The sequence below is a fragment of the Ciconia boyciana genome, chromosome 2 (genome assembly GCF_034638445.1).
Source record: "Ciconia boyciana chromosome 2, ASM3463844v1, whole genome shotgun sequence".
NCBI classification, from domain to species: Eukaryota; Metazoa; Chordata; class Aves; order Ciconiiformes; family Ciconiidae; genus Ciconia; species Ciconia boyciana.
In genome coordinates, this window is record NC_132935.1 from 152023244 (window position 1) to 152047593 (window position 24350).

Below are 24350 nucleotides of genomic sequence, written 5' to 3' on the forward strand. Positions count from 1 at the left end.
CTTTTTGCAACATATTCCTTGAATGCTGCAGTTGAGGTAGGAGAATTTCAGTGCAGGTGTAGCTTGGACATGTTCCAGTTCGCATCTGAATGTGACCTCCTGCGCCTAAGGTGCGTAGGGGAAGAGGATCTGAATAGAAAGACTACTGTATTTGTTTCCATTTTTTTCCTGTATGAAACAGCAGAAACTTGACTCTTCTGCTCTGTTAAGCTCTTCAGCTCTTAACACTTGTACTCTTATAGCAAGGTTTCATAAGGCATCTTTTCTGCAACAGGATTTCTCAAGTAGTGTTAGCCAAACCTGATGCTTAGCTAGTTTATTCTGTGACAATAAGGGCATGCAATATGTGAAATACATCCAGTATGAGAACAGCTGTTCCAGAGCAGAGGTTTTGAATTTTCAATCCCATGTGACTGTATAATACTGCTGCACTGTTCCTGTCTGCTCCAGGTGACTGGAGGCTATATTGCGTGCGAGGAGAAGTTCCCAATGAAGGAAACTTACTTGAAGTAGCATGTCACTGCAGCAGCCTGCGTTCCCGGACATCCATGATTGTCCTCAATATAAATAAAGCTCTTATCTACCTGTGGCATGGCTGCAAAGCACAATCTCACACCAAGGATGTAGGAAGAACAGCAGCCAATAAAATAAAAGAACAGTGAGTGTCTGACCTATATTTTGGAGATGTTTATACAGGCTACCAATTTACTTAAAACAGTCTGCCTCAAAAAAAAAGCTGAAATAAATAAAGCTGTCCTCTGAGTACAACTGCAGCATGTGCATGCTTGGTAAGGAAGAGGAATGACGGGTAGTTGATTCGGTGGAGTGGGGAAAACACATGTTCTGTAATCAATTTCACTTAAGGTCAAATGCACTTATTCTTCCTACTGTACTAGTTACAGTTCCAAAAAACCAGTCTCCTTCCATTTGGAGGGAGATGCTCAGTATCTGAATAGCAAACTAAATCCCAGCTGATAGGAGGATTAGAATCAAGCCTTGTGAATAAGGAAGAGGAAATGAATTTGGGAAAGCATGTGAGGAGGACAGCAGTAGTTACAAAAACAGGCAGTGAGAATCCCTACTGAGAGCTCCTGTGAGCATCTCCTCCACTCTGGGTATATGATCAGAAACGGTATGAGAATGGTTGCTGAAATTCCATATCTTGTTTATTGATAATTTTTGTCAACATTTTCAAAAAGCCTATGTTGATGTGAAATGTGCCTATAGGGTGCTTTTGGGTTCTGATAATGCGAGTGGCCAGCAGGTTTGTGTTAGCTGTGTTTGGGACAGGAAAGCTGGGTTCACTCTCTTTCTTTGTGTTTTGTAGATGTCCGCTGGAGGCAGGGCTGCACAGCAGCAGCAAGGTGACGATACATGAATGTGATGAAGGGTCAGAGCCCTTGGGATTCTGGGACGCATTAGGAAGGAGAGATCGAAAGGCCTATGATTGCATGTTGCAAGGTAGACCTGCATTTCTGGATTTGTCACTCACATTTTACTTTACTGGTCCACAGTACTGTGAGATTTAATGTAAAGCTTTTGAAGAACTTCTTGGTAGTTGAGATGATCCCTTCAGAGAGATGCTTCCAAAAATCTACTGAGTTAAGTAATACTGTTCTAGAAGGAAAGAGCTGGAAAATGAAGTGTTTCATTTTGTTCTCTCCCCCTTCTGCAGCCCCTCTGTATTCATGCAGCACAGAGCAACAGTTAACGCTGTTACCAACACAGTTTGCTTCTCTTCTGAAGGGTTTTAGGAGGCAGTTCTGCACACATTCTTGTCCAGTCTTTGCTTTGAAACTGCCAACAAAGGTAGCAGGGGGATTGATTTACCAAGTGGAAAATTTGTCAGCTAAAAAGTAAACTCTGAGATGGGCTTGCTTCACTTAAGCTGCAAAACAGCCAGTTATGAAATGTCTGATAGTAACTAGCCAGGATCAGATTCAAACTGATGGCAGCCAGCCTTTAGCTCAAGTTCTTCACAGCTGTTGCTAGTCCCCCAAGACATCTGGTTGTCTTTCTTGATTTTTAAAAAAACATAATTTACAGTCACTCTAAAAGTTGATTTTTTTTTATTTTTTTTTTATTTTTTACATTCACCTCTGGCATTTTCTATTGGAAAACTTCTTCATTTTTGTTCTTTAAAGATCCTGGAAAGTTTAATTTCACCCCCCGCCTGTTCAGCCTCAGTAGTTCATCAGGAGAATTCTCAGCCACTGAGTACATTTACCCTTCAAGAGACCCTGCTGTCATCAATTCCATGCCATTCTTGCAAGAGGATCTTTACACTGCCCCACAGCCAGGTATATGCTTTAAAATACTTAAGTAACAAGAAAACAGGTAACTATATCCTGCATTGGGCAATGATTCAGTAACTGTAATCACTTTTAACTTGATTTATTGCAGGAAAATTTGTGCATGTGATGCTTATACAGCATTAAGCAATAACAGTAATTCTTCCATGATAAAGATGCTGAGAACTAATCAAACGTACATGTATCCCAAAAGCTTGCTATAAAAATACATTGTTTATATCAGAGAATCTGAGTTCAGCTGAGGCTCAGCTGGATGAATAACAAAAAGGGATTGGTAAGCTTTGAAATGACCCTGTCCTGATGCTGACAAGCATGTAAGACTGGGGTCATTTAGGGGATTCCCAGAACTAATAAGTGGCTGATGAGGGGTTTGTTATTTTTTGGCTGTGTAGCACTGTTCCTTGTTGACAATCACCATGAAGTGTACCTGTGGCAAGGCTGGTGGCCTGTGGAAAACAAAATCACTGGATCAGCTCGAATCAGGTGGGCCACAGACAGGAAATGCGCCATGGAGACAGTGCTCCAGTACTGCAAAGGTAACAGATTGCTGTGCCTAGCTGTTCTGAGTGTGTCATACCTTTCCATGCCTTACTGTCCCACGTTGAAAGGTACCCGGGTGCTTCCCCAATGCCATTGATAAACATAAGTGTATTTGAAGATACATTCTCCGCTCTTTCTTAGCAAACCATTTGGGTAGTAATGGCATTGTTCCCAAATTGCTAAGATACTCTGCTGACTCAGTTCTCAGAGGAAAGGCTTTATTTCTCTTCTGTGCCCCCACTGTGGGAGAATAGTTCAGTCATTAGATCCTTAAAAGTGAATTCTGAGAACACAGCCTCTTAAACCTGAATGCTTTCTGTCTAGCTCCTTTTAGATTTCATAAGCTTCTGTGTATCAAAAGACCGAATGAAGATACTGTTTGCTGATGTAACTGGGTTTTGATTTAGTGAGGGAGGTGGAAAGATGTTGAAGACTGAGAACAAGTCTCACATGGAAACAGGTGGTCATTGGAAATGCTGTAGCACAGAGCTGAGGCTCTGTGCTCATTTCTACAAGACAGAGTTACTGCCCCTCAGTGTGCAGTGATTCAAGCTGCAATTGATGATCATGTAAGAGTACACTGACCACATTATTTTCTGCACTAGTAGAGTTTCCTTGAGACACCGTAATGTTTTCCTCTCACTTCATCTAAGGTTATGTGAGGCTGGGAACAGACATTGCATCTTCTGATGGAGGATGAATGAAGAAAGGCGTGGGATTACTATCCAGGAAAGAGGGCATGAGTAACAGCCATGTGTTCTGTTAGTTCAGAGCAGTTTCCCACTGTGAGTAAGTCACTAGGGCTTAATTGGTGCAAACTATCCCCTCTTGCAAGGAAAGCCTGATCGCTTATAGACCTTCAGACCTCATGATGCCACTGATTTCTTCTGTAGCAAATAAACTTCACAACTTGGGACACAGCTGGTGGTATCTGTTATCTTCTGCCATAGACATTGGCTTATTTGAAGAGGGAAAGCGATACCCTTGTTGGATTCCACCCTTATGAGGATAAGCCAGTCTCTCCTTCCCAATCTGTAGGTCAAATAGGAGTAGGAGCAAGTGCTGTGTTTCTATGCAGTTGTCCCGTCACTGAAGGAAGGTGGTAACACCTGGCAGGAGACAGCTGAAAACCAGTACTGGGACACTGAAATGTGACCTTTATTGAACTGCATTATTGCTCTGCAAGGTTCATCCTTTGGTGTCCCTGGCACTGCCCTGACAAACAGCAGCATTTGTTTAGGAATGGGGTGCTAAAGACAGGGCAGTAATTGGAAGAGTCTTTGGCAGTGACTGCTGAATTCCTAAAGAAGAGGCCAGTTACTTGTTCTCCACCCCCCCCACCCCCAGTTTTTGCAAGTCAGAGGATTGATAAGATTCATTTCTTTGAAATCATTCCATACAATGTGCTTCACAGCAGAAGTGAATGTCAGCATAGAGGAACAGAGCCCCATGCAATGAAGTGCCCAGAGTTGCTCAACAGGCTAGTGAGAGAGATGGAAGTAAGATCCCAGTCTTGGTGTTCCTGATGCAGTGCTGTAATCTTCTGGTAATGAAAATCATGTTTTCTGGCCCCAACAGAGATGGAATCAGATACACATGCTGAGGTTTGGATACTTTTCCAGATTTCTTGAACTTCGAGTTCGATGATGGGAAAAGGTATTAATACCTTCTGCACTGGATTGAATTTGCTGCATCTGAGTTTGATGCACAGTGGAAAGCTCTTCAGTGACTCCTTATGGGTCTGAAGTTTAGCACATGTATCATAGGACAGGTTTTTTGCTGGGTGCTCACTTCTTTACCGCTGGCTATGACTTTGCAGCAGTTGTGGCTTCATCCTCTTTCCCATGGGGAAGTTCTCAAGAGCTTTGGGCTGTGTGGTTGGACAGGTACAGAGCAAGTTTGTTAAAAACTGATTCTACTTGTACTATTTCTATGCTAAAACTGATACGAACTTCTTTAGCAGTTTTTTACTGTTCAAACTATGCTGTTTTGGTGGTCTGTCACTTTCATGATCTGGGATTCTATCAACTACTTCAAAATTTCATTGCATCAAGCTGTCAGGGCTGACTAGCTCTTATGTGTTGTTACTTATCAAGGTGGAGAAATTGAATTTCAGGAGATACCAATGCTGCTTCAATTATTTTGACTACCAGATTACAGTTGAGTGATCAGAAGCATTAAAATGCTTTTCTCTTATTTCTCTCTCTCCATTTCTTTCCTCATCTATGTCCCTCTCCTCCCCTCCCCCCCTCTTTTTTTTTTTTTCCTTTTCCTGGCTTGCAGTGTTTAACTACATGATGGTATGAAATAAATTGATTAGCAACTCTGGATATCCCTTGAATATACCTAGCAGTTCTCCTTGTGCATAAATCTTATTTAACTTGTCAAAATGTCTTGAAAATTTTTCTGTGGTTTTATCTGCTAAATCAGCAGTCTGGAGAGCTGAGCTGCAGACCGCTAGGAGAGGGAAGAATCTGGTTTGCCCTTCAGTGATTCTTAGTGAGGAGAGCAGCTTGTGCTGAGGGCAGAGTTCATGCAGTGAAAATGTTTCTCCACTTACACAGACAAATTCATCTTACCTATACTGGAACATTATCAAATGCCACTCTCCTTTTATTTCTTGGCTGAATTACTGAGAGTGGAGCAGTGCAACTAGAGCAGGTTCACGTGTTTTTAAATGCGAAGTTTTTAAGTGCTTGTCGAATCATTCATGGTAGAATGAACGAATAAACCACAGTGAAAATATGTGGAAGAGAAGGCCTAAAATCAAGTATTCAAATGATAAATCTCCTGTCTAAATTGTGTAGTTAAAGCACTCACATTCTAATATGGCTGTTAGACTACTCCACAGAGCTTTTATCTCTAGTATTCAGTTTCTTGTGAACATATTCTCTCTAATCAGTTTGCTTCCAACATCTGATGTAAAGCCAAACCTGTAATGTTCAAGTTTTGCAAACCTGATGGAAAAATGATGTCCAGCCAGGCTCTCTGTTTGCATTCAGCACAGATGTTGCATCAGTTCCCTGGGGTGCTCCTCAGCAATGGGGAGGAGGGGGCTGTGTTCTTTTAGACCCTCCTGCCTGATAGCCCACATGCATCAAGTGCAGGTAGGGACTACAGTAAAAACCAGGGTCTTCTGTAATGGATTTATATGCTCTGGAAGAAATCTTAGTGCACTAAAGATGCTCTGAGATTGAATGTGGGGAATAACAGAATTTTGCAAGAAGCGGTTTTAGGGAAGCTACAGCCCTCAGAAGTGAGGTGGTGTCATGTTGCTGTATTAGTTTCACCTGATTCTGGACTTGGCAACATCTTCAGCTTTTCCATTGCCTATCTGGAAGAAAGATTTGATTAGACTGAGTTGTTTGAATCCAAGTAAGATGAAGGTACAATATTTTTTTGAATGATAGCTCCTGCCAGTCCCTGACAGCCTGTCTACCTCTTTCCAATAATATTTGGAGTTTATCAGTGCTTTTGAATCCTTGGGGAATGAAATCATTCAACCAATAGGGCCTTTTTTCACCAGTACTTGGCATAATGACTTTAATGACTTAATCTGATATGGCATCACTCCTAGGCAGGGTTATGTCCATGTCCTGTATAGTGTGCACACATACATGTTTTAAAGAAGCAGGGCTGTCTTTGGAAATCATCAGTAGTTACCATCTAGCTATTGCAATGCCTCTGTTAACTTTCAGATCACATTCCTTTGAATTTGTAGTAACAGAATGATTGTGTTAGACCTCAGTATCCCAAGTTAAGAACAGTTTAAACATTCTCACTTAAGCCTCCAAGCTTAAGCTGCTGTCAAGACACTTCTGCTGAGCATACCAGAAGGTTTCATTTACCTGAATTTGGCTAATTTTGGACTATCACACTCTGCTTACTCTATTCTAACTCTATTTTTGTAAGATAAGGAATACATTGGGTTAGGAAGTAACTGTGGGGTATTTTCAGCATACATGGTTTGATCTTTGTGGTCAGATACAGTAAAAGGCAGATTTAAAAATACTGAAAAACTAAAAGGTGCTATACTACATTAAAAAAACATCCTGGTGAAATTTATTCCTACTGCCTTAAATTACTTCAGCTTTTCAGGAAAGAATCAGTTAAACATGCTTACAAGGTAGCTTTGGATAGTGGGTGACATTGCAAAGTATGGTACCATTTGTAATTTCTCTTTTTTTTTTTTCCTGTTTTTTCACTGTTTTTAGGAAAAAATGTAAAGAAACCTCCAAAATCCTATCTAATTCATGCTGGCCTAGAGCCTCTGACCTTCACTAATATGTTCCCAAGTTGGGAACACAGGGAAGACATTGCAGAGATCACAGAAATGGTAAACCTTTTCATTGCACATACTGTTTACTATTGCTAGTAATTGTGTCGTGTTGTCAGTAACACTGCTTGTTTGTGCTGTCAAGCCCCAAAATCCAGAGGATGAACTTACAAAGTACAGTTCAGAAGTCTGCACAGGAAAAAAAACACAACAACATAGCTAAATTCTGACTGGGTGTGTGGATATCAGAGGCATTCCTGGTTGTTTTTTCATGTAACTTCTCATATTCTTTTTTGTTAAAAACAGGAGGAAAGTGTTAACTGAATCATCTCTTAGAAAGAGATGTGTTAGAGTTTAGCAGAACAACTGTTTCAGTCATGTGGAAGCAGGCAGCAACGTGTGCTGTTCTGGTCTGTCCTCCAGGCTCAAAGTGCAGGGGAGCAAAATGCCCCACAAAGGATCAGCTGGCTCCAAGAGCTCCAGCATTGACTTCCCCACCTGGGAAGTAAAGTCACAGCCAAATTACATGTGACTGCTTTAAAAGCCCTCAGTGAAGGGGCATCTCGAGGCAAATGAGATTTTCTGCTTTCTAAGTCTTCTGCAGCCATCCGTAGTGGAAAATGCTGGCTTTGTGACTGAACACAGAATTCAGCCTTAAACTTGAGATCCTGAGAGTACAGGATGCCCTTCTGTTAAGTGCAGACCTTTTTTTAGCTGTGAAATTGTTGTAGGGCAGGGCTGTTTGCCTATGTGCAGACCTGGATGTCTAGCTTTGTGCTCCATGGTCCAGGCAGTGCAGGTTGATCCCATGCCATCTGCAGACTGCAATGGGAGCAGTTGGTGGTTTCAGCATTGTGATCCTGTTCTCCCTTTTCCTTTCCTCCCTACAGGATGCTGACGTTTCTAATCAGATAATCCTTGTAGAGGACGTGCTGGCCAAGCTGTGTAAAACCGTGTATCCACTAGCAGATCTCTTAGCTAGGCCTCTACCTGAGGGAGTTGATCCACTGAAGCTTGAAATTTATCTTTCAGATGAGGACTTTGAGGTAAGGAGAGAATAGGTGCACTGTTACTCTTCACAGCATGGTTAGACACACATGCACACTCATTTGACAGTTTTGCTACTTAGAAGTATTTTTACTAATGGCATATCTTCTCCTTTTAAATGCAGGTTGCATTAGAGATGACAAGAGAAGAGTACAATGCACTGCCATCTTGGAAGCAGGTTAATCTGAAGAAGGCAAAAGGACTTTTCTAAGTTGTGTTTATTGGAGTGAGTACTAAAGGGATATCTGTTTTCACTTCCTATGCCCTTTAGAAGAATTGTACCCCACATTTACAGAATAAATAGAAATAATCTGAAGTTATTAGTGACTACCTATCTGGAGGTGTGTAATATTATAAAAGGCCAAGAGAACTCTTTGGAAATGGAATTCAGTTTTGACTCTTAAAGGTAATGTGTTTAAGCTCGGCTCTCCTATGCACTTAAACAGTAGTTTCTTGAGCTACTGCTGCAGGTGTCCTTTGGCTATATACAATACTTGCCATTTTTGGTTTTGAAGAAGTTCTCTTTGTAAAGTGTTATTTTGTTAGTTTGTGGATTACAAAGAATTTATATTTATATAAACACATAGAACAAGTATGTATTTAACAATGCAATATATATTCACTTTCAAGACTTTCATGTCAAAACTACAGAAAAGTAGCTGGATGGCAGTTGCTTGTACTGAATTAGCTATACCACCAATATGTATCTCCTACGCATTCTGAAAAGTTTCTCTTTGCAATAGTTTATGAATTGTCCTCAGTGCTGCTTCAGGTGCTAAACTGAACAAAGCGTTTGTATTTATAGCATGGATTTCTTGAGAAACTATGCGAATCAACCTTTATACTTTATTATCCAAAAATGTATAGTGCCTTGTTTTTTGTGTACAGTTTATATACAAAAAAAAGATTGGTCTGCATTTTGAAGATGGCTTAGAATGGTCTCCTATGTTACTTTTATAATAGTAGAAATAAAAACATCTCAGTTTCTAATACTTGTTGTAAACATTAAACATGTCTTTTGTGATATAAGAACCGAAAGTAAAAGCTTCTGAATAAACTCTTAGCGATGCTCTGACTTGTCATTATTTTGTACTGTAATCTGTAACAAGTCATTGGAACCTTCCATAACATGGTATTTTATCAAAATATTTTAACCTTAGATATCTGCAGGTGTTGTACAGTTATAATTTGAGAAGCAGATAATGTAGAAAATAATCAATGTATCAGATAAAATTAGGCTGTGCAACACTTTAATGGTGAACGTTGGAACAGTCACACAACTCCTGTATCCTTTGGGTTGCCCTGTTTTATACATGAAGCCAAAATTATTATGCTGGTTTTCAAACTTTGAAAAAATCTTTTCAACCTTTGTGCAATTGCAAGTAAAACTTGAACTGAAAATTAGTATGGCATTGTGTCTATTCTTTCAATAAGCACAAACTTTTTCATTCAGCTAATTAGGACATTGAATAATCAACTAAAACTTTGCTGTTGTTTGAAATGTTTTTCAGTCATTTGGCATTTCTATTAACAACATGTGTGGTTCCCCTTGGGTAGTCTAGTGGATTTCACATTTTCATTCCCGCTAGCATAAGTTTCCTTCTGCTGTGCAGCCGTTCCGAGTTCTTCCAGCCTAGGTAAAAAGTGATCACCTGCAGTGGTGTCTGTTGCTGCTCTTGTCATTCTCCTAGGCCCAGGGAAATGAAGTAGGATCTTTGAATGTGTGAGGTGTAGATTTCATCAAGATCTGCAGCAAATGTTGCTCCATAGTTAAAATTAATCTTGTTTTGACAGATCAGTTAATAGGTTGTAAGGTAGCCTTTAAGTAAATAAAGCAAAAGCCTAGAAATAAGCAAGTACTATTCACCTGACCTGAGATATTACAGCTGAATTTTCAGCACTGGTGCATTTCCTTTCATTACTGGTTTCTGTCAAGAACTGAAATTAAATAACCCAAGAAAAGGGTAGCAACAGTATTCAGAGACAGGATACTACTTACATAGCCTCCAGCAAAAAGATGTTTAGATGTCTTATAGTTCCTTACAGGTCCTCAGCTACATCTTCTGCATGGGGGACACTCTTAGTTTGAAAATGCAGGGCTTTATAGCAACAAGTTTATTTTTCAAGCACTGAGAGGTTTCCAAAGTCACTGCTGTATTCATCTAAGTATTTTTGCACCCATATATTCTCCTCTTTCACCCTCTCTGGTGATAAAATCAAGCAGGAATTAAGTTTTGTTTATTCATGTTCAGTCTGTACTGTGGGGGTAGCAGGTTCCTTTGTTTTGATTTTTCTCAGAGAGCTGATTTGCATAGCATGATTGACCTTGTTTTTCCCTCTGGCAGGGTAGTATCATTTGCTTTTGTTTTTTTGAAAATGCCATCAGTCCTCCAAGTGCTACTGAAGGGCAACATGCACCCACCCTTAAAGCCTTTAGGATCTCAGCTAAAAGACAAGCTGGCACAGAGGCCTGCAGGCAGTGAAACATAATTCAGTGTTGACAGCTCTCGGAGTTACCGTAATTTTTACACAATTTGGTATCTCATGTCTCAGTTCCAGGAACTGGGACACAGAACCCAACTTCCTACTTAAGTGCTTTGCTCCTAACGTTGCCTAGGAAAACTGGAAGGTTTTGCAGAAAATAAAATATTTTTATTGTCCTTAATAGGCATTTTGATAAATAACAAGTATTTCTCAAATGTGAAGCTGCCAAGAGAAACCAAGTCACTGTAAGGCCTCAGACAGAACTGTGGGTTATGCTTTAATTTTCTGCTACCTCTCCTCTCCACTGTGGGGATGCCATTTATGGCTGGAAATTGGAGAGGGCCATTAAAATCTTCTTGAACTGTTTTTTTTATAGCACTGCATGGGAAATAGAGCTGAAACAGGTTTTGTCTGGGTATGGGGAGGGGAGTTTTTTGCTTGCTTGGGTTTTATCTAGTGGTGTTTGCTTGTTTCAAATAGACCCCCAAGAACACAATGTTTTGGGTTAATTCAAAGAAAAAGTATCTGGTTACAGGGACTCTGTATGTGAAAAAAGCAGTACCTAGAACATGGTATTCTGCATTTTCTGCCAATCTCACAGCTTCCAGGCCTTGAGCCATGATTCTTATCTCCAATGGTTTTAAACTGCTCAATCCTGACTCTTAAAAATATTGCTCTCTGATTACACAAACATTCCTGCACACGTAAGGATTTGTTAGCAGTGAAATGGGCTGGAAATGTGCATACATTAGTATGCCAAAACAGCAAATAAAACAGCATGTCTGAAAAATCTGGAGCCTGTGTGCTTCAGCCAGAAGAGGGAAAATGGAAGGTAGGTAGGGGGAGAAAAAACAAAACTAATCTTTAGCAGTTTGGAGGAGCTTGTTTCTGTCCACCAACATCACACCAGTCTCCCAAACAGGTATTAGCTGAGCAGGAGTTGTGGACCCATGTGCACAACTGGTAAAAGCTGATTCTGAGCTGCTCTGAAAGCCTGTGGTGCTTTTGTGGGAGGGGGGCGGTGGAGTCTGAATGCTGCAGAGCCCTCTGGGATAAAGGCTTTGGCTGGCCGAGACTCGCTCCCCACAGGGCAACATTAACACTGCTTGACTGGAGTGGCAGGAAGAGCAATTTGACCAGTCCCTGCTCCTAACTCTCAGCCTAAATTTCCCTTTTGGATCAAGTAGCAGATGAGGAGAAATAGCTCAAATAATAACCTCCAAAGTGCCTGCTTTCCCCATCCCCTTGCATGGAAACTAAAGTAGGTTTGCAATAATAGGTCATTGCTGCCCAGAAGTAGGAGAAAGCAGCCTGTACGCCCAAGTCACCGCTCAAACATGTGAGGCCCCTGTTCACCTGATGCACTCTGCCAGGATGATGCTGGGAGCTGCCAGCTGATGCTGCAGGGACATCCCTTTTGAGCACAGGGCAAGGATCATGCTCAGGCAGTGGGTCCTGGCTCTGGGGACACATGGTCCCCTTTGCTTCTCACAGGGCAACAGCATGGGGTTGATCATACAAGCCCGAGATGTTGCTATGGGTAGATGAACACTTTTAACCTTCCTCCTAAGACCCAATGTGTGAATTGATCTTTGATGCTGATGAAGGAGGTTGGGGTGCAGTGCTTGAAATGCCAGGTTGGTTTTCCCTCCTCTGGTCTCGTATTTCTATGTCCTGTAAGAATGCCGATTCTATGTTGTTTACCTGTCATTTGATCAGTGGAGTAAGATGAGCACCTGGAAGAACAGCTAATTGTGAGTAACCCCTCTTTCTGCTCCTTATCCTGGTGAGTTAGTAGCTAAACTGCCCAGAGAAGAGTCTGGAGACTTAGTGCAGTTTCCTCATTCATGCTGGCTGTGGCTAAGTTTTGTTAAAACCTGTGACTGTGGGGTAGTGTTGTCACAGTGTTAGTTTTTCTCTATCTCATCCAACTATCCTGGTCCTATAATAATAATACAAAAAAACAGCTAAAATATTATTAAAATATTTTTCCCTTCACGTTAAGCCTTAGCATGTGTGTTGTACTGGCTTCTCGCTAGCAGTATTTTTCTGGGCACTGACTTCTGAACTTGGAGATGAACAAATGCAGAACCTCTCCATGGACAGAGGCATGGCCCAGATACCCGAGCAGTAAATACAGCCCATCCCAGAAAGAAAAGGATGAAGCAGCAGCTCTTCCTGCCGGCGGGCAGGAGGGCAATCCCAGGGACGATGCTGCTCAGCCACTGCCCTACCTGTGAGGGAATCCGCTGCTCACACACAAGGTACCTGCCCACAGGGTGATACCTCTCCTCTTCAAAATCAGCGTGTCTCAGTTTAGCAAAGGTGGTGGCTGCAAGGTAGCCCTCTTGCTCTGTGACTTGCAGGTGGTCTTAAACTGCCCGTTTGGTAGCCCTGGGACCTGCTCTGTATGAGGAATGTTTCGTGTGGGATTTTCCAGTTTGTTTTTGTGAGACTCGGGTGTAGATGGGGGGAGTATGCAGCCAAGTGGCAGTATTTCACCAGCCGTGCAGCTGGCAGCCCTATTTCGTGGGGAGGACAGCCCTCCTCCACGTTCCGCTCTGTTCTGGGGGGGCCGAGAGCAGCGTGCACTGGGAGCCACTCATGTGGGGACTATTCCTAGAGCTGGAGAGCCACTGAAGAAGCAACCCCAACCAGCCTGTAAAGCTGCATGCTCTGGAGCTGAAGCAAAGTAAATCTTTATCTCTGGCTTTATCTCTTATCTTGAAAAAGAGGGAGCACCATATGCTGTGTGCACACCATCATCTTTTCTGCAGCTGGGCTGCTTTGCCTTTGGGTGCTCCCTGCCCTTTATTCCTCGGGGAACTGGTGCAATGTGCCCAAGTGCCAAGGCAGCAGGCACACAAGATCAGCAGCAAGGACTGCATCTTCACACTTTCATGCCAAATCTTGTGCTCTCCTTGAGGATGTGCAGCCCAAGCAGCAAAGATGGCCCCATCCTGTTTCTACAGCCACAACCATGAAGTAAGGGCAGCCCCATGACTTGAGGTCCACATGCAGTCCTGACACACTGACAAAGCAGAAAGCACCAGCTGGTCTCTTGGCAAGACCATTAAGTGTTGCTTGTATAAAGCTTTGTACACCAATTCTGCTCAGTGTCACCCCTTAGACTAGCATAGAAATATATTTTCACAGCAAGTACCAGACTCTGGACAAATTTCTTACATCCTGTTGCTAAAAGATACAATATTTAAGCAAAAAAACCAGCTTTGTTTTCTGCTCTCTCAGTGCAATAAGCAACTGGGGCATTTGAAGAAAACTTTATCTTCTCGAGTAGAAGGTAGAGTCAGTTATAGAGATTCATGGTAAAAGCTACCGAATGCATCTGAGGTCCCTGGCTCTGCTACACGTGTCTGCACACACACAGTCCAGGCCCTGTGCTGGCAAACCCTTGCAGTCATGCATTTCTACGCTTGTGACTCTACCAAGCGTACTCTACTCAATCCAACCAAGCTCAAAGGGGCCTTGAGGAGCTATATGGCCACCTACACCATGGCTGCAAACGTTACCTAAACCACCCCAAAATTTTGCTCTTTCCTCTAGAGGGACCTGTCCATGGAACTACCCACCAAGTTACTGAACCAGAGGAAAGTCCTAGAGTACACGCACTGCTGGAAGAGAAAGGGGAGGGAGAAGGCGGCCACCTGTATTGTCCCCATTTTCCATATTGCTAGCTGATACCTGGTGAATTAACTTGAGCTGATACCTGTTCAGCTTCAGTTTTACGCTCCCCTAAAGGGTGGTGTTTGCTCAGCCTCCCCCTCCGCAGCCTGTGGGTTCCAGGCTGTGCTAACCAGCACGTTTGTTTTCCAATGGCAACTGCTGAGCCACTTGTGCTGTGAGAGCAGCACTCTGATATTTAATCCCTTTAATTTAGAAATATACTGTATAAACTGGTAACTGTTTACTTGTGGGGCTATTGATTGTCTTTATGCAGCCAGTAAACATAGAGTAGCCTTGATACGATCGCTACTCTTGGTAATGGCAACTTGCTGTGAAGAAAGGCACCCACTTCCTAGCTCCAGAAGTTGGATGCTGTATATAATAGTGCTGTTGAAGTGGTAACACTTTATTATAAGTGCCTCTGTTCTCACAGAAATCGTTGTTCATTCTATGCTTTATAAATTGCTCATGACTTATAGACAGAAAAGTAATTGATTTGGCTTGGTTTATTTATGGGGGCCCAGGCAGTATTTTATTGTTTTACTTCTATAGCTTTTTTTGAACTTAAGTCATTTATGTAAGTAGTTTCCAAGTAGAATCTCAGCTAGTTCTAAGGCTTTTTCTTTTTCCAACTCTGACTGCTACCTTCATTTCACTTAAGTCTTACAATTTAAATATGTGGGGGTTTTTTAACAATTCTAACTTTTGTATTTCAGGAATACGATTGCTGGTGCCTTACTGCGCAGTTGGGGGAGGTGTACATTTTTCCCCAAAATTCTTTCCAAGTGGTTTATTAGTGATTTGGGAAAGATGATTCTCTATTTCGGAAAAGATTTTCAAAATTTGGCTGCAGACCAGAAGCAGAACCGTGCTGCACCGTGCCACATCAGTGGAATAAATACTAAGGAACGTAGCACAATTCACAAAAGAAAAACTACCACAAAGAGTCTGTGAGTTTGACTTTATCCAGAAGCCTCTGGTTTACTTTAGTATCAAAATTTCCAGAAAAACAGACTTAATTTTTGCAATGCTTTTTGTTTTAGATAGAGCCATGCATTCTGCCAACACATGACTGCTGGATGAGTGAAGACTCGCAGGACAGACTTTGCAGAAGCAGATGCAGCACTCAAGGCTGGGAGTGACGTGAGGCACAGAAGGACTGGCCAAAATTACACAGGGCAGCAACAGGAATGAACTTTGGGAGCCCAGAGTCTGAGCAACAGAGGGACAAGTTTGAGCCCTTCAGGAATGACCTGTGAAGATGAGATCCTCTGGAACCACCACTAGTCTTGGTACCAGTTTGGACAGGGTAGATACCACAGAAGAAGATCTACAGTTTGTCCTTAAAATATGTGCAAAGACTCCATAAGGTGAGATTTATGAGGAGCCCGTATCGGTTGGACAAATAAGATACCACCTTATCCGAACACCTCACTTGTTGATGTTCATAGACCATAAGACCAAGTGCTAGAATATGTTTTTATATTTGAGGATCTTACCGCAGCTGCCTCATTTCTGATGACACAGAACAGGCAGTGGTCTGTGAGAGTCTGGTAGCAGCAGATTTGCTTCCAGGTTACATCTCTAGAAAGAGATGGTTCTTATCAGACGCAAACGAGTGCGAAAGCAGAGCTTCTGGAAACACACTTGTGCATGCAACCTCCTCGCTCTGTCCCCTGAGGGATCTCTTATGGGTTTGTTTCTTCCTGAAGGATATCCACCAAACCTTCCCCTTTCTTAGCCAAACTCATTAAGAGAAGTTAGAAAACCCTTAAAGCAGCATTTTCCATTCAGAAGTTAGAAAACCCTTAAAGCAGCATTTTCCAAAGAACGGACTGAGCCGTGCATGGGGAGGCAGGCAGAGCCCAGTGAAGGCAGGCAGAGGATGTTTGCTAATCAGAAGGCGATCCTGGTAGATGGGATAATGATTGAGCCTTCTTTGAAGGGAAGAGACGAGGAAAAAACGTTGGAAAAATGCCAGCACACAGTGATTAAAATGTCTTTTCATTTTATATTAAGAAGTAGCTGAAGGCTGCCAGCCTTGTTTGAATTTAATAGGAGCTCGTCCTTGTTCCATGTTCAAGCCACGTCATGCGAGCCACAGCCATAGGATCTTGCAAGGGCAGATGACTGGCTACTGCACCGCGCAGAACACGGCTGGCAAACACTGTGCCTTCCGTTCCCCTTGAGCAGTGTAGGTAACTCGGGCGCGTCGCTGTGCCCCTGCCCCGTTACCACGTCTGCTGGCTGGGCCGGACGGCCTGCTCACGCTGGACTGCCTCATGCCCCTTGCTTGCCATGAGAACATCGTCCCCTTAGAGACTCACGTCCCTCCTCTGGCCAAACCTGAGCTGGACGCAGGCTATTGCGTTGCCTCGGGGGACTCCCCCGGGTGCCCTTCATCGGGACAGGCGTTTAAAGCGCCCAGGGTGCAGAGGTGCGGCAGGGGACACCAGAGCTGCCCGTCCCTGCGGCGGGCCCGGCGCCTCGCACCGCAGCGGGGGTCAGCGTCTGCAGGGCTGAGCAGCCGCCTGCTCGGGCCCCGCGCTGCCGGCCTGCGTTTCCCCACGCGGCTGGCCCGCGGCGCCGGTAATGAATCGCTGGGCGAGCGTTAAGCTGTGGCCACAGGAGAAGCGCCGGCGGGACGCGGCGCAGGAGAGCCTCGCTGCCTGGCTGCCCGCTCTCCTGCCCTCAGGCCGCTTCGAAGTCCCTCCTCTCAGTGCGGGGTCCAGCCGCCGCGGGACGGCGTTTATCTGCCGCTGCCTGCTGCCTCGGGCCGCGGCGTCCCCCCGCGGCTGAGGGCCTGGGGGCGCCGCGCCTCGCCCGCCGGCCGGGCGCCCGGGAGAGCCTTCCGGGGCCTCTCCAGAGCTGCCGGCCCTGCAGCGAGAGGCGGCGCTCGGCACCCCGAGAGCCCGCCCCACCCCACCGCGGCCGCCGCCCCCCCGCCGCACCTCGCGGACAAACCCCCGCCCGCCCGGCCGCAGGGCCCAGCCCGCTCCCTCGCCGCCGGCGGCTCCCTCCCCGCTCCCTCCTCGGGCGGCAGCGCGGCCCCCCACCCCCCCCGCCCCGGGCCGCCGCCATGGAGTCCCGCCGCCGGCAGGTGGCACCGCCGCCGCGTCGCCGCCTCTGCTGCCCGCGGGGCCCGGGCTGCCCGGGGAGCGCGGCCGCCGGCCTGGCGGGCCCGAGGCGGGGCCTGCCGGCTCGGCCTGCCCGCGGCGGCAGCGCGGCGCAGCCGAGGGTGACCTGGCTGCGGGCGTTTGCTTTACGCGGCCCCAGCCGGCGGGGGCGGGCAGTCCCAGCGGCCGTTTGCGCCAGCGAAGGCCGTCACATTTCAGTCCGCGGCTTCGGATGAGTTTATTGTGGTCAGGGTCGTTAAACTCTGCCCTGCGGAGGGGCTTTTGCCAGGGGTGCAAACCACGGGCAGGCCGGGATGCTCCACGGGCAGGCTCGGCATCGGCGTACAAGAAGTCAGGTACTTGAGGGAGCGCCCAGAAAATGATCCCGGGGCTGCCGGCTGCTGCTGCCTTCCCAAGGGGCCCTCCTCCCGCGCCGGCCCCTCGCTGCTGGCGCGGGGCTTCGGTGCCTGGCTCGCACCCCCGGGCTGGCGGGGTCACAGAGGAGTTCCACGGCCCGACACTGGCCGCCGTGTGCCCGTGGCCCTCCACTACGGAAGGGCATTACCACGCTGCACAAGCCCCTCATCAAAAGCCTTTAGCGGCCGCATTTCCCCCCCGACATCCCACCCTCTTCCACGCAGGCGGCACTGATCCCAGCCCGGGGACAGTAGCTGGTTGAGAGGAGCCACGCTCCTCCATCCAGAAGCACATGAGACGGGCACAACGTTCCTTTGGCCGTGAGGAGTGGCGCCTTGGGGACCGTGGCCCAGGGGACAGAGGAGAGGGGAGAGGCCTGCCCTCCGTGCTGATGCCGGCGCTTCGGCAGGGGCTGTTTTGGGGCCGAACATTTTTCCTGCCAGCTGATTATCTGGTAGCTGGTCTAAGCAAGCTAGTGCTGAGGTCCCGTCCCCTGCGGCAGCTCAGGGAATGACTCCCTGGCAGACACAGGCTTGGCTTTGTGGCATTCCCTGCTCTGGGATAGGTGTGGGGAGCACGGCTGCCCTTTCCCTCTCCCTCAGGACCCAGCAGTTTGGGCCGGCCAGGCATGGCTGTGCACTGTGCACACCCCAGGTGCCAGGACTAGGGAATTTGTGATGGCTGCGTGTCAATGGGTATGGGTAAGGTAGATCCACACCGCCCTCCACCAGCCCCATCGGCCACAAATGCACACACAGGTCTCGTGGCTCTTTCTTCCCTACTCCAGCAAAATAATTGGCACATTGACTAGAGGAGCAGTGGCTCGCAGCTGGCACAGATCAGCCACAGCTCGCTGGCCCCAGCCGCCTCACTTTGAATTCGCTCACTTGCTGTCGTCTCTTCCTTCCCCCCTTTGCTCCCAGAGCCGCACAAAGAGAGCTGGCAGGGCCTCCCACCAGCCCGGCGGGCACCGCTCACCTTGCCAAGCAGGGCCCCCTCCCGTGCCCCCTCCCTGCCACCCCCCAGCTGCTTCGCCCCCCTCACCATTGTGTTCGCTTGCCTTTGAAATTGGCAGGAGACATCAGCTATGCTCAGATGGTGAAAAGAGAGGGAGAAGCACCTGCTAGCATTTGGGGCCTGGGTTTAGAGCAGTGCTTGTGCTGAATACATACACCCTTATTTCGGTGCTCGGGGACAGAAGAGTTGGAGAGGGGCTTTTATTCCGCTGCTGAAATATTCAGCCAGATCACAGCGCAGCAGTTTGCAGAGAAACCACCCCCCCGCACCCTGCACACAGAAAAAACTATTATTTTTAAACACTTCATGTGCTGAATACTCAAGTGTTTTTTACCTTGCCATGGGAACACTGTTAGGAAGGGCTAAAAGCACTAACCAACAGCAGCCTTCTTGCCCCGTTACACCTGACTGTGTGTGTTGTCACCTGCATACATCATGTCTCTTGAATACATTTGGGGACCACAATATTTTCAACCTGTAAGACACATTTTAATACCTAGGAGGAGACAGGAGCTCTCTTAACATCAAGTGAGAAGTGAAGGACATTTGTCCAGGACATGGGAACTAACAGAGGTTAAACTACTCATGCCAGAGGGTTGTTGGCAGTTTGCTCATTTCCAAGGCATAGATCCAAATGGGTGACCAAAACCAGGCTTGGACTTTCTTCTCTCTCACTTGCTATGACTTTTTCATGGGGTTTATTACTGTATATATAGAAGGGGAGGGAGGTAGGCCTTGTACATTTTGCCTGAAGCAAGTAGTGGTTAAGAACTGCGTACGCTCCGAACCAGGCAGCAGGCCAGGGCTGCCCATGCACAGAGAGCTGGTAACGATACGAGGTGCAGCCCAGTGCCGCACAGACGTAGCAGTGGGTCTGATGGCAGTACTGACACATTCACCTGGCACCTGAGCTAATAAGCCCTGGGTTTGTTAGCTTGGGCACAGCACTGCACTGACATCAGGGGACCTGCGCTGGCTCCCAGCCCACCAACCGGGATGCCTCTGGGCTGTTTCCCCCGATTCTGGTGGTGGGTAAGCACAGACAACTTGAGGGCCAGGACAGCTACATCATTCAAAGTCTCCCTTCCTCACTTTTTGCAGTACTTACTAAAGCTGAAGGCCCAATAGTTCCTCAGCTTTTGCTCCTGCCTACAAGAGGAGGTGGCCAGGAATGGGTAAGCTAGGGGAGGACATGGAAGCAGCTATAAAGGACTTTGTCACTGTGACCGCTGCAATGCCCTGCATGCCCACTCTTCCTTTTGTCCATTTTCAGCCTTCAGACTTGTAGAGCATCTTGCACCTGAATCCACCTCATGGCTCCACCCAGGGACTAAGAGGAGGTTTTGGGGAAGCAATCACTACCGCTCAGATCTGTAGTCAGCAGAGCTCTACTCAGTTCAGCTGCTGGATTCTAGGATTGGAGTCGACTCATCCAAAAGGAGATAGGTATATCAAGTCAGGTGAATTGTATCCAAAATGGTTTTCCTTCTCCTTACTGACTGTAAAGGAGCTGGGGTGTACGGCTCCACTATAGAGCGAGGAGAGAGGAATCCCACTGCTGGAGTTTGGAGGTGCTTAAGTTTTCCCAGTAGCCCAGGGCTCTGCGCGGGAGGTCTGCCCTGAGCCCTTGCCATTGCAGCAGGACTCCTCACTTTCCCACCTAGAGCTGTGCAGGAGCTTGGGGTCCTCCTCCCCTCCCTGAGGGACTCCAAGGCACAGGGGTCTCCACTAATGATCTCTGCTCAAGGCACACCAGCCCTGGCTGCTATTAGGCTGGCCAAGGCGACACTAGCTTGCCTTTACCCCATAACGCTGTAGTTAGAGCTGTCAAGAGATTTGGATTTGATGTCTGGCCTGAGGGGCTGCAGGTCATCTTCCTGGCCATCCAATGTCAGCCTGCTGGGACAGGGCGGGAGCAGAGGGGACTGGGCTCACATGGGGGGGGCTTGGGCAGGTGACGACTTTGTGTCATTAAGGGTATTAAGGGTCTGGGACGCATCACATCAGCCACTCCGTGGAGCTGACCCTGCCTGCCCAGCTGTCAAGCAGCTGGGTACGGGGAACGCTCCACAGGTTGAGTCCAACTTAGTAAATGTTCGTTTGCAGGATCATTTGCAGTCTAGTGAAATGTAAGCCATTTCCTGCTAAAGAGCCATTTTTCTAAAAGCTGAAGGCAGTGAAGTTAGGAACGGTCACTTCGCATCAGCAGACATGATGCCTCAGTTGTTGAGTGGGAAAAAGCCCCGAGGAAGTGAGAGGTGCGATGATGAAAGGCCATGAACAGCTGCTGAAAGTGTTCGTGAACCAGGAGTAACTTTACATAAAGAACTAAAACAAAAATAAAGCCCGGTTTGATTAAATGGTTGGATTCAGGAAAGCAGGTCACCTTCTGGAAAGCAGCTTATGTAGGTGTGAGGTGATTCAGGCTATTTCTGAAGAGAGAAAATATGCAACAGCTTGCTGGCTAAACACAGGCCACCCCACTCCCAAGTCAGGCCACAGGCTTCCAGTGACCCTTGTCATCGCCCCTTCAGTCCCTGTGCTCTCGGGGAGTACTCATGTCCCTCTGCCTGGTCTCTGCCTCCAAAACCACAACACACACACATGCACAAATGCACACACAGGCATGCAAACAATTCCAAAATTGCTAAGTTCATTCACCTACATGAAAGCAATTTCAAAGGTGAAATTCAAAGGTGGTGAAACTTTCTGCTCGACCAAATCATGCCCAGAGCTCCATTTGTTAGTAGCATGATGGCCAAAATCACCAATGGAAACTATAAGGACTTGGCATCTGAAAATCAGGACATATACCTTTTTGTGTCTATACTTCAAATAACTGCTTGGAAATAATACCTGACGATCTCCCTGACGATCTCCCCTGAGGACCCAGGGACACCTTGCAGGTCACTGTAGGAGCTGGAAACCTTCAAGCCTCCATGACCACGCGGGTCAGCTGGTGACCGCTACTGATCCTGCCCCCGTGACCAGGTAGGCTGGACAAAGAAAGGCCGTTTGCTAACTCACAGTTTGTTGCTGTGACTTGCGAGGGGTGGGATCTTGTGGCCTGGGTGATTTCTTTGCAAAATGGCTGGCAGAGAGCCTGGATACACATCCTGGCTCATCTCTGCTTTCTCTGTAATTTGGCCCAAACAGTTGAAAGCAAATGAGGGAGCATGTAGCAATAGTACAGGGGAAGCTGGGGAGGTTAGAAATATGAGCAGGAAATAACCAAATTAGACCGCGCCTGGGAAAACTGAAGTTAATACATTTGGGGGAAATAATGCAAAAAGCTGCTTGTCAATAGGAGAGGAAGGCAGATGACTGACAGCAGCCATTGCTGCAATGTGGGATGGGACAAGCCTGTGTGATCTGGGGCTGCCCACTGAGGTATCACATCGCAGAGTGGGGATGTGCTGGGGCTGCAACAGGGCTCTGCCGGGGCTGCACCTGGGCTGTTGCAACCGTTGCTGTGCACCTCAGCCCGGGGTGATGCAGACAGGCTGGAGGGCTTTCAAAGAGTACCACCGCAGATGAGAGGTGGGAGGGAACGGCTGCATGAGGAAAGCCTGAAAGAATTCAGCATGAACAACTTTTCCAAATGATGACTAAAGGAGGAGGATATGATAACCCTCTGCAAGTATTTGAAGGCTATAAACACCAAGGGTGGCTCATTTGGGATAAGATTAGATGTAATGGGATGAATTTACAGACAGGAAAAACTGTTTTTTCTGCAAGGACACAGGTACAAAGTAACAGAAGGTAGTAGAGTTTCCCAAAGTAGGGGTGGAATTCCCCTTGGCATATGCAAAACTGCCTCAGGTATGAAAAGAAAATAAGACCATGTGCTGTTGGAGCAGGCCAGCACAGGAGAAGTAGATGAGCTAGTTCTTCTGCCTTCAGGTCTTTTGCTCCAAGGCTTGCTGTTCTGTAGAAAAGCAAAACTTCTATTCATGACTTTGCTTAAAATTCCCACCTGAGGCAAGCTGAGTACAAAAGTAGGTGACAAGATTCTCTTCCCTTCGTTGGTGAAGGACATTGCTCATCATAACCTTGAACTTTCCCTGCAGTAGGCTTGTACAACAAAGGAGGTGCGACGTCCTGCTTTGTGTGGGTGTTGTTGAGGACAGCCAAGAGGACGTGAAAAGGGATAGTTAGCTGCAGCCAGCTATCACCTGCAACACTGGCGGTATGCCAGCAGTGGCGAGGTGATTCCATCACATTGCATTCTTCCTGGAAACTCAAGTAAGTCAGGGTGATAGTGACAAAATGTTTCTCCTTTCCCGAGGCAGTTGAATGCCCTCTGGGAAATGAGGTGAACAGGGTTTGCTTGTTTCCAAAAGGAAATTCTATATCGGGATCAGTGGCATAAAAATTGAATTTGCAGTCTTGTTCCTGCAGACAGCAGGGTCTGGTTGGAGCCCTTCCTATCCATGGAGGGAAAGAGATCCTTATTCGGAAGCTTTTCCCAGCATGGCTGGACCATTGTAGAGAGGCAGGAGACACATATGCTGCTCTATTGAGAGGTCCATCCTACACGGCTGTCAGCCCACCTTGCACTGTGCTGTCAGGTGTACGATGTCATAGCACTGCAGGCCCCAGCACTGGCAGGTCAGCTCTGGCCAGCACAGTGAACAAAAAGAGAAAAAAAGAAAAGTAGGAAAAAAAAAGTTTGAGAGAGAGATGCTTCATCTTACAAACGGTGAGGTGGCTCATGAGAGGAGCACAGGTCCCTTCACCTCCCACTCGAATTGATGCAGAAGGTGAAGTCACACCTCCTGCCTAGGATGTCCTGGATCACCCTTTGGGTGTCATTTGTGGTCCTGTGACCACACAGGCAACTCAGGTGCTCAACTTCAGGTGCCCTGAGCTCTACTGCAACGTGACTAACAAATACAGTATAACCATCCACTGTATTTGTTTATTTATTTTCCGAATAAAGCCAATGGCCAAGGCACTCTGTGATTTAAGTGGAACAAGTCTTTTGTTAGGAGAAAAAAGTTGCGAGACAATTAAACGAATCTAGAAATAGTTTTTCCATACAATATGAGTGTTTGTTGGCCAGGTATCCAGTGGCCTAGCTGTAATTAACTCCTAGGATTGCAGCTACAATCAAACTGGGGAAGGGGCACTCCTGTTCCACCACTAAGTTTTCTTCACAGTAGAAGTGAGGCACAATTTTTCATCTCATGTTTTATTCAGACCCTTTGCAGGCTCTTGGCTTTTGCAAGCATTTTTAAGGAAAAAGTCAAGACTTGGACGCAATCCTATCACCTGCTGATGGCTGTCTCCACTCCAGTCAGTGTAAAGCTGGGCAGAAGAGGTTTTTTTTTTCATCTCTCTCTCTTCCTCTCCCACTCCCCTAAATCTGTGTCATCTATAGAGGCCGGGTTATTCAGTGCTGCTCAGATCCTGTACTGTGGCTCATTAAAATGTCAGACTCACCACTGCAGACCC

At 46.4% G+C, this 24350-nt stretch overlaps 1 protein-coding gene across 18 annotated transcripts in view; it reads left to right on the forward strand.

Annotated features, from left to right (window-relative positions):
- The window catches only part of SVIL (supervillin), a 158529-nt gene extending 136711 nt beyond the window's left edge, over positions 1–21818 (forward strand). For 17 of the 18 annotated variants that reach the window (XM_072854562.1, XM_072854551.1, XM_072854553.1 and 14 more), the window contains 7 exons: positions 451–658; positions 1328–1461; positions 2145–2300; positions 2705–2848; positions 7067–7188; positions 8019–8174; positions 8300–9557. In XM_072854562.1, the coding sequence (XP_072710663.1) occupies positions 451–658; positions 1328–1461; positions 2145–2300; positions 2705–2848; positions 7067–7188; positions 8019–8174; positions 8300–8386 (1007 nt within the window). In that variant the 3' untranslated portion in view covers positions 8387–9557. Of the gene's footprint in view, positions 1–450; positions 659–1327; positions 1462–2144; positions 2301–2704; positions 2849–7066; positions 7189–8018; positions 8175–8299; positions 9558–15059; positions 15294–15386; positions 15714–21779 lie in introns of those variants that run through there. The other variant, XR_012041231.1, reaches the window with a different exon arrangement.
- The last annotated feature ends 2532 nt before the right edge of the window (positions 21819–24350 follow it).